The 10609-nt window shown below is 41.8% G+C and overlaps 1 protein-coding gene across 1 annotated transcript in view; it reads right to left on the reverse strand.

The window, feature by feature from the left end:
• Nucleotides 1–10609, reverse strand: part of TTF2 (transcription termination factor, RNA polymerase II) — a 53232-nt gene that overhangs the window by 9905 nt on the left and 32718 nt on the right. Inside the window, exons 13-18 of the mRNA XM_010830720.1 lie at nucleotides 7756–7937; nucleotides 6894–7047; nucleotides 6466–6557; nucleotides 5351–5433; nucleotides 4816–4949; nucleotides 2486–2656 (exon numbers count right to left, since the gene is read on the reverse strand). Of these exons, the coding sequence (XP_010829022.1) occupies nucleotides 2486–2656; nucleotides 4816–4949; nucleotides 5351–5433; nucleotides 6466–6557; nucleotides 6894–7047; nucleotides 7756–7937 (816 nt within the window). The remainder of the gene's footprint in view (nucleotides 1–2485; nucleotides 2657–4815; nucleotides 4950–5350; nucleotides 5434–6465; nucleotides 6558–6893; nucleotides 7048–7755; nucleotides 7938–10609) is intronic.

Raw genomic sequence — 10609 nt, forward strand, 5'->3', positions numbered from 1 at the left:
TTCTTATGATGTACTCTGCATATAAGTTAAATAAGCAGGGTGACAATATACAACCTTGACGTACTCCTTTTCCTATTTGGAACCAGTCTGTTGTTCCATGTCCAGTTCTAACTGTTGCTTCCTGACCTGCATACAGATTTCTCAAAGGCAGGTCAGGTGGTCTGGTATTCCCGTCTCTTTCAGAATTGTCCACAGTTTATTGTGATCCACACAGCCTTAGGTGCCAGCTTAATGTCATTTCTTGGAGGTCCTCACCAATCCAAGGTGCCCACTGACTATGTGCAACTATACACCGTTTCTTTCTATTATCATGGTCTTTTAAAAAAATTATATACTAATTGCTTATTAGTTATCTCTTGCTTTCAAGGCCAGAGATGCTCCAAGGAGGCAAAGCTGGCATGTGTCTGGTTCATCTGCACCCTTAGCACCCAGCACACTGTGGGACCACAGAAGATACTATCCTAATATTTGCAGAAGGAGAAAGTAAAAGAGCCTGACCTGGTCTGAGGCCTGCTGCACATGGTGTTGAAGAAAACCTTTCCAGATTGAGGAACACTTGCTCAAGCTTTGTGACAAGCTCCCTGGCTATTTATCCAAAACTGCTCAGGGCACATTCAAGTCAATGAAGGAACAGACAGTAAGAACACATGGGCAGGACTTCAAAGAGTAACTGAGTTCATTCTTCCTGACTGCTAAGGTGAATGACCTTTCTAAAGTTTCTAAGAGGCCTAGAGTTCATCTCCAGAGTGGTAGAAGAGGAAGAGCATTAGACTAGGAACCAGGAGATGAACAGCGTTCCTACTTTGCAATCACAGGGCTAGATCACTCTGAAACTCCTAGGGAAGAGTTCAGCTTCCTCATGGGTAAAAGGAGCTGACCCAGAGCAATGGAGATGCGCTTAGCTCTTCCCCTCTATGCTGTCATGACGTTACTGGTAACCTGTAGAGGCCCCCACGTGAGGCTGCATTCTAATCTAAACAAACATTCCCATGACTGGGCAGAAAGACAGTCATAGGACTGTATCATTTTGAATCAGTAGGAATTAAAAAAGCATGTACGTGAAGTGCCTGGTGTTCTGACAACTTGAGAAAGTTGTCAGAAATCAGAAAGTTGACAACTTACAGAAAGTTCTTGAATTGCCACGTAAAAACCTAGCCATAGGTATTTTGAAGGAAAAAAATGCAGTGGGAGAGCAGGATTTATGGTCTGTGAGATGTAGACTAATTCTAATAACATTCTGTATGAGTTTTGGTTTGTGCTATGGAACAAACTCACTTCCTTACGTGAAACCACCTTAAGAGGTTTGAACTATGAGTAATGTGCTCACATTAAGAAGGCTTGTGAATCATTAACTGAGCATCAGACAAGTTGTGAGGAACACAGATTATTAGGAATGTGAGGTTTCAAGCCATCTGCTAACTGAGGGTGCCAGGGCCTGAAACCTGGCCACACAGGGTGCCCTTCTCATGTTCCCATCAGTTACTGATGGTAAAGACTTAGGTAAATATTTTTAAATCTCTAATTAAAAGTAACTCTTAGGTAACACCATTTCCTTGGCAGTGACCTCCTTCCTCAGTTCAGTTCAGTTCAGTCGCTCAGTTGTGTCCAACTCTTTGTGACCCCATGAATCGCAGTACGCCAGGCCTCTCTGTCCATCACCAGCTCCCGAAGTTCACTCAAACTCATGTCCATCAAGTTGGTGATGCCATCCAGCCATCTCATCCTCTGTCGTCCCCTTCTCCTCCTGACCCCAATCCCTCCCAGCATCAGGGTCTTTTCCAATGGGTCAACTCTTCACATGAGGTGGCCAAAGTATTGGAGTTTCAGCTTTAGCATCATTCCTTCCAATGAACAGCCAGGGCTGATCTCCTTCAGAACGGACTGGTTGGATCTCCTTGCAGTCCAAGGGACTCTCAAGAGTCTTCTCCAACACCACAGTTCAAAAGCATCTCAGTGTCCTATCTTTTTGCCTTTTCGTACTGTTCATGGGGTTCTCAAGGCAAGAATACTGAAGTAGTTTGCTATTCCCTTCTCCAGCTCCCGTGGGAATAGAGTGACTAATGAGGACAGAAGGCTGGTAACAATCAAACCTGGCAGATTGAAGCCTCTCAACAAAGGAAAGCAATTGGCGCTCAGACATAAGACATTGTCTCACGGCTCAGGTCTTTGCGGTTTTCCCAAAACAAACTGCTCACTTGCCCAGGCCCCGTCGCCATGTAAACCTGACAGACTCTTTCCCCAGGAATCCACGCCAGAAATCTGCCTTGATGTGAGAGGTGGGCCCAGGCCACTCTCTGAAAGCCCACTTCCGTTCTATTCGTGAAATGAAACCAGAATTCAGGACTAGAGGGAGAATTTGACCAGCCAACATCTGGTAGCTCCAGCTCTGCCATCAAGTGGCTAGACCCACTTGGACAAATACAGCTCTCAGGGAAATATGTGAGGAGTTGAAGTCTTTCTACTAGAATAGAGGTAATCATACTACCTTGGTGCTCTCTCTCTTGTCATCAAAAAGCTCCACCTTGAAGGATTTGCCATTAAGGGAAACGGAGGCAGACGGCTCTGAGTCGTGGAATTCGGACAAGGTCAAAGCACTGAGCTGCTCCTCCAGGGAAAGGGCCAGACCTTCACTCTTCAGCTCCGTCGGATCCAGGGCCTGACCAGAATCAGACAGGGGATACAGCAAATGGGCGGCTGAGGCAGCAAGCCATGGGACTTGCAAAGTGCTGACTGTTCAACACTGCACATGGCAAAATGTTTTGTAATTTACCATCAGTACCCCCTTGAGTAAACCCAGATTAAAATGAAGTCTTACAAGTTTTTCTCACTAGATCAAAAATAAACCAAAGTGGAACTTTTTAGAAAATTGCCAGATTGACTACAAGATTATTCTATTTGCCCCAGCTAGAACAATAGAGTTAATTAAGCTATTGATAATCAAGACATAATTTACAGTACTACCAAAAAAAAAGACACATTACTTCAATGCCTCAAAAAGATGATATATTTCAATAAAAACTTTTTAAATAAAAAGAATTTTCAAGTACTAAGTAGTTTTTTTTTTCTGTTCATAAAAATGATATATGCTTATTACAGAAAATCTGGAAAAGTTCAGAAGAGTATAAAGAAAAGAATCATTGATAACCAAGGAGAAAATAATATAAATTTTAACTGCCAAGGAGGAAAAAAAGTAACGTATTTCTCTTTTTTTCATTGAAGTATAGTTAATTTACAAAGTTCTATTAGTTTTGAGCATATAGCAAAGTGATTCAGTTTTATATACATATATATTCGTTTTCAGGTGCTTTCCCATTATAGGATATTATAAGATACTGCGTTTAGTTCCCTGTGCTATACAGTAGGTCCTTGTTGCTACCTATTCAATATATAGTAGTATGTATATGTTAACCCCCAACTCCTAATTTATTCCTCCCCCTAGCCCTCTGCTATCCCCTTTGGTAACTATAAGTTTGTTTTCTACGTCTGTGAGACTATTTCTGTTTTGTAAATAGTTCATCCATATCATCTTTCTGGATTGCAGTTGTCTTTCTCTTACTTAATATGAACTCTCTAGGTCCATCCATGTTGCTGCAAATGGCATTATTTCATTCTTTTTTTCGACTAATATTTCATTGTATGTACGTCTGCGTGTATGCACGCATGTGTGCATACATATATATGTATATATATATGTATACATATCACATCTTTTTTATCCATTATTCTGTTGATGGACATTTAGGTTGCCTCTATACCTTGGCTACTGTAAATAGTGTTGCTATGAACACTGGGGTGCATGTACCTTTTTGAAATAGTTTTCTCTGGCATGTGCCCGGAGCACAATTGCTGGATGGTGTGGTAACTCTATTTTTAGCTTTTTAAGGCACCTCCGTGCTATTTTCCATAGTGGCCGCACCCATTTGCATTCTCACCAACAGGGTAGAATGGTTCCTTTCTCTCCACACCATCTCCAGCATTATTTGTAGACTTTTTAATGATAGCCATTCTGATCAGTGAAAGGTGGTAGCTCATTGTGGTTTTGATTTGCATTTCTCTAATAATTAGCAATATTGAGCATCTTTCAATGTATCTGTTGGTCATCTGTATGTCTTCTTTGAAGAAATGTCTATGTGAATCTTCTGCCCATTTTTCGACTGGATTGTTTGGCTTTTTGATATTACCTCTATTAGTTATTTGTGTATTTTGGAAATTAATCCCTAGTCAGTGGCATTGTTTGCAAATATTTTCTCCCAGTCCATAGGTTGGTTTTTCATTTTGTTTACAGTTTCTTTTGTTTTGCAAAACCTTTTAAGTTTAATTAGGTCCCATTTGTTTATTTTTGCTCTTATTTCCATTACTCTAGAGAACAAATCCAAAAACATATTGCTGCAATTTACGTCAGAGTGTTCTGCCTGTAACATAGCTTCTTAATTACGAATGTGTCTCTATCCATTACAGAGACAACTGTTCCAATGGTATAAATGCCTGAGTTTTCATAACTAAGCTTGTTAGCTTTGTGACACTCCAAAATTCCAAAGTATTCACAAATGGTTTCCTCTATAATGAGGTACTATTTTCTATTCTAAAATAAAGCTATTTTTAAAAATAAAATAAAAAATAAAAACTGTTCTCCACATCACGGGAATTAGCTCAAGATCACTAACAATTAAAATACAGTAAAATAAGCAGTCTCCTCTTTGCTGCCCCACCAAAATACAAAATACCCTCAAATCCCACTTTCCTTGAGCCCAGCTACAGGAGACTGAGGCGGCCTTCTCCGCAGCCCTTGAGGCCCCACACGGGCCCTCTGCTTACCGACTTCAGCAGAGACAGGTGGCAGCAGCACTGGCGGAGCCTCAGCAGCTGGGACAGTATGTGGACGGCGCTGGATGTCGCCTGGCTGCCTGCCGTGGAGGGCCCGGGCCCGCTGGACCCAAACTCCTGGGCCACTTCCAAGAAGGAAAACAGACACAGGAAATACTACAGTGTTTAAAACAGAAACACGGGGAAGAACCCTGAACTAAATGAGGAGATCTGAAACCTTCTTTGATCTGAGGTTCAATAACACAGTTCTAACTCACTTCTCTACTAATGAAGAAAAACAAAATACTCATTTTCTCTACAGACTTATTGTATTTGCATTTTAATAAAACAGATTTCGGAAATAACTAAAAACAAGTTCACATCACCAGGTCTGGTGCTTGCAGATTATATTTTACTTTAGTCTGAGGTTCCAAGCTAAGGTCAAGTCTCTGCTATCAAGAATTCATGACCCCCCATTTCTGTAAGTTTACCAAACCTGCACCCACATTTTCACGAGTCTCTGTATTTACAAGTGCCCACTGCTCACCTCTATTGAATGGATTGTCAGGGCTTCTTCCAGACTGGTTGCTCCCACTTTCATGTCTTTTTAGATAGTACTGCAGAGCCAACCTGCCTCAGATCGAGAAACAAAATGCACGTGCAATGGTCACTAAGACCAAACAGGTCTACCATGGTCACTGCTTAACTGTGATAGTGGCGGGACCTTGAAAAATTATAGAAGTGGACTTGGCCTTCCCTGGTGGTCCAGTGGTTAAGGATCCACCCGCCAATGTAGGGGACATTGGTTCAGTCCCTGCTCTGGGAAGATCCCGCATGCAGTGGGGCAAGTAAGCCTGTGTGCCACAACTACGGAGCCTGCACGCTTTAGCCCGTGAGCCTGTGCTCTGCAACGAGAGACGCCACCGAAACAAGAAGCCAGCGCAGCACAAGGAGGAGCAGCTCCCGACTGCTCCAGCCAGAGAAAGCCTATGTTCAACAACAAAGACCCACCACAGCCAAAAATAATTAATTTAAAAAACAGTGGAAAAGTGGACTTGTTAAATGAAGGCAGGCTCACAGCAAGCACTGGCCAAAGGTAATAAAAACAACTACTGTAAAAGCTAAACCATTTAAAAATGATTAATAAATATTAACAAGCTTATTGATACTATAAAATATTATTACATTCTATATCAACTTAATATTAAATATGTAATAGTAATATAGTTGATTAATATTAAAATGTTTATTAATAAATATAAGATCTACAAAGAGAAAAAACTTAATCACTTTGGAAGGTTTGATGAACAGCTTCTTAAAAGCTCTGCTGAGAGGCTGGATAACAGGTCAAAGGTCAAAGAGATGTACTAAGTTGGCCAACACTTTCCTAATACAGCCCCACAACGACCAGAAAGACCTGGTGACAGTGTGCACACCCTAGACCTTCTATACGAGAAAGCCAGTGGAGAACAGGTTCACAGTGTATATGAGACGAAGGTGAGCTGGGGGCGAGGTGAGAGAACAAGGGAGCTTTTTTAATAATACCATAATACCAGCTTGTCAATAATACCATAATTGCAGTTAGAAGAACCTTGACTCAATCCCAAGCAAGAAGAAGAATAAAACAACAGCTGTGAGAAGGTGCTTCTTCACAGCACATACCTCGATCTTGCAAAAAGGACACTATAAACAGTCTCTTCATCTTCAGAGAGTTTTAAATGGTGCAACTGAAATTTACGGTGGGGCAGCACCACCTGGAAGAGTAAAAGACAAAAGTAGCTGCAATGAAGTTCTACAAATTAACTGAATATTACAGAGCACGTTCCCCAGAGTTGACACTGGAAATCTAGTCAACCCTTGGACGGCAGCTCCCGCCCTCCCCTGAAAGCAGAATGGCTCTAACACACCACAAAACAGGACAGCTATGACCCCGGGGGCAGGACAGCAATCAAGGGCCTCTGTGTAGGAACAGGGGAGACTCAAAAGCTCCTAAAGCAAAGGCCATGGCGGTGCAAGCACAGTCAAGGCCATGGTCACCCTCCTTCCTGACCCCCCCACATCCACACAGGGACAAGTGTCAGTGGGGTTACCAAGGGCTTGCCGGTGGAGTCCAGCTGGTCCTTTGTTCTCCTCAGCAAAAGGCTCCTGGTTAAGATATTTAACCGTTCTCCTCCTTTCTTTGAGCCATTGTCTACTTGACTCTTCCACAGCTTAAACTCATCAAATGGAGAACAACGGAGAAATCTTTTTCATTAGAGGACAGAGAACAGGAAAGAAGCATGGGAGGATGGAGGAGAGAGTCAAAGACAGACATAAGATGAAAGGCAAATCAGGTTTTACATGTCATCCCAATCAATGTTAAAAGTCAATTTCATAGCAAAGCTCTGCTAGACAGAGCAAAAGGATCCAAGTCAATAACCACATCATAAAACCACATTATAAAAATGTGCCTTTTCCCATTAAAATGTCTATATCATCATAATAGGACATATAACCAATAGCTAGAACTCATTCCTAAAGGTTCAAAGGCTAATATAAAAATTCTATATCCTCTTATGAGCTGACTTAAATAAAAGCAAGTATTTAAAAATCAGCATTCTTTTCTGTTTGCTTCAAATAAACTGTAGCCCTGACCTCAGGCCATATGTTTTAAAGCAAAAGTAGCTCAAAACATTACTAGGTCTGAAGAAAGTGACTTCTGTTTCCTTTAATTTAACTGGTCCTGTATTTTTCCACATAGAAGGACTGCATGTCATAAAAGCCCTGCATTAGCCAGTCAATCAGCAGATTATATTCTCATAAATATTAATTCCCTTGTCCTTTACACGTTGACAGGTTTGTCACCTGCTACACACGCTAATCTGGTGCACACACCGGTGATACGAGATATGAAATAATCAAGAAGGATACTGAAAGGGCTCACAACTACCTAATCTCAAAGAGTTTACTCACTTCAGCAGTGAATACATGTCCAACAAGTTGTTCTGAATTGGGGTTCCAGTGACAGCCCAACGAGCTTGGGCCTGGAGCTTACACACGGCCATGGAAGTCTGTACCCGGGGATTCTTAACGTTGTGAGCTTCATCCAATATGAGTCGAGCCCACACTACTCGAAGCAAAGGTGATGACGTGCCCTGGAAGAAACACAAGTGAAATCTAGCAAAAATACAGGAAAACATGTGTGTCTTCCAGGAATAAGGGGAAATAAGCGAATTTCAAAGACTCACTCTTATCTTCAAGTTTGAGGACCTAGATCAGGTACACTGAAATAAGGATTAAGCTTAAGAAACCAAGAGCAGAAACTCAATGAGTACAAATAAACAAGTCATTTGACTTCCCCATTGTTGAACATAAGATGTTTAAGGGTAAAATGTTTCCTCATTTTAGTTTTCTGTATTCTTTCAACCCACTTTTGAGCAATGGCCACAGGTAAGGGATACACTAGCTGTCAAGGCTGCAAAGTCATTCAATCAATAAAATATTTACTCACTTCCCCTAAATTTACAATACTTCACTAAAAATTTACTAAAAGTCTACTTTGTTTCCTTTTTTGGCCATACCACACAGCATGTGTGATCTCAGTTCCCCAATCAGAGATCAAACCCACGCCCCCTGCAGTGGAAGCGTGGAGTCTTAACCCCTGGGTCACCAGGAAAATTCCCTAAAAGTCTCCTTTTACATGTAAGATACTAAGCCAGACACAAAGATCATTTCTTCTCTTCAAGGAGTTCACAATCTAGCGGGGGAGAAAAAAATAAAACAAGCATAAAGATCATTATATACAATGTATATACAGCAAGTCCTACTAGATGATTTAATACAGAACAGTAGGAATCTAGTGGGTCTTGCTCACTGCTGTATACCTGCATCTGGTACATGGTAGATACTCAGTATTTACAGAATGAATGGAGTGTCGAGGTATAAGCCAGCAGTAGGTGCCAGGAGATGCATCTGAGCACGGAGGGCAGCAAAGCACTCCATTCAGAGGGAGAATGGCTCAATAACACGACAGAGTATGGAGGGAAGTACAGCCCTTGGTACAGCTGAGCATGGGGTTGCCCCTGGGAGGGAGGCGGGCAGGTAGGGGACTAGGGACACTCAGGAAGGGCAAGACTGTACAAGGCCTAAAAAATCATTTAAAGGAATGAAGGTTTTAACCTGAAAGCTAAGAGAAACCATTGAGGAATCTGAAAAGTTAATCATCTGCAAGAAGGCAGAGCTGGTCAAGAGATGGGTAAGCACTCTAGTCAGTTCACTCACTCAGTCCTGTCTGACTCTTTGTGACCCCATGGACTGCAGCACACCAGGCTTCCCTGTCCATCACCAAACTCCCGGAGTTTACTCATTCATGTCCATCGAGTCAGTGATGCCATCCAACCATCTCATCCTGTCATCCCCTTCTCCTCCTGCCTTCAATCTTTCCCAGGATCAGGGTCTTTTCAAATGAGGCAGTTCTTCACATCAGGTGGCCAAAGTATTGGAGTTTCAGATTCAGCCTCAGTCCGTCCAATGAATATTCAGGACTGATGTCCTTTAGGATGGACTATTTGGATCCCCTTGCAGTCCAAGGGACTCTCAAGAGTCTTCTCCAACACCACAGTTCAAAAGCATCAGTTCTTTGGTGCTCAACTTTCTTTACAGTCCAACTCTCATATCCATACGTGATTACTGGAAAAACCATAGCTTTGACTAGACAGACCTTTGTTGGCAAAGTAATGTCTCTGCTTTTTAATATGCTGTCTAGGTTAGTCACAGCTTTTCTTCCAAGGAGCAAGTATCTTTTAATTTCATGGCTGCAGTCACCATCTGCAGTGATTTTGGAGCCCCAAAAAATAAACTCTGTTTCTGTTGTTTCCCCATCTATTTGCCATGAAGTGATGGGACCAGATGCCATGATCTTAGTTTTCTGAATGTTGAGTTTTAAGCCAACTTTTTCACTCTCCTCTTTCACTTTCATCAAGAGACTCTTTAGTTCTTCTTTGCTTTCTGCCATAAGGGTAGTGTCATCTGCATACCTGAGGTTATTGGTATTTTTCCCAACAATCTTGATTCCAGATTATGCTTCATCCAGCCCAGCATTTCATATGATGTACTCTACATATATGTTAAATAAGCAGGATGACAATATACAGCCTTGACATACTCCTTTTCCGATTTGGAACCAATCTGTTGTTCCACGTCTGGTTCTAACAGTTGCTTCTGGACCTGCATACAGATTTCTCAGGAGGCGGGTCAGGTGGTCTGGTATTCCCATCTCTTTCAGAATTTTACAATTTGTTGTGATCCACACAGTTAAAGGCTTTGGCGTAGTCAATTTAGCAGAAGTAGATGTTTTTCTAGAACTCTCTTGCTTTTTCGATGATCCAACGGGTGTTGGCAATTTGATCTCTGGTTCCTCTGCCTTTTCTAAATCCAGCTTGAATGTCTGGAAGTTTATGGTTCAAGTAGTGTTGAAGCCTGGCTTGGGGGATTTTGAGCATTACTTTTGCTAGTGTGTGAGATGAGTGCAATTGTGCAGTAGTTTGAACATTCTTTGGCATTGCCTTTCTTAGGGATTGGAATGAAAATTGACGTTTTCCAGTCCTGTGGCCACTGCTGAGTTTTCCAGATTTGCTGGCATATTGAGTACAGCACTTTCACAGCATCATCTTTTAGGATTTGAAATAACTCAACTGGAATTCCATCACCTCCACTAGCTTTGTTCATAGTGATGTTTCCTAAGGCCCACTTGACTTCACATTCCAGGATGTCTGGCTCTAGGTGAGTGATCACACCATCATGGTTATCTGAGTCATGAAGATCTTTT

This window comes from Bison bison, unplaced genomic scaffold, assembly GCF_000754665.1.
Source record: "Bison bison bison isolate TAMUID 2011002044 unplaced genomic scaffold, Bison_UMD1.0 scf7180017864519, whole genome shotgun sequence".
Classification (NCBI taxonomy): Eukaryota; Metazoa; Chordata; class Mammalia; order Artiodactyla; family Bovidae; genus Bison; species Bison bison.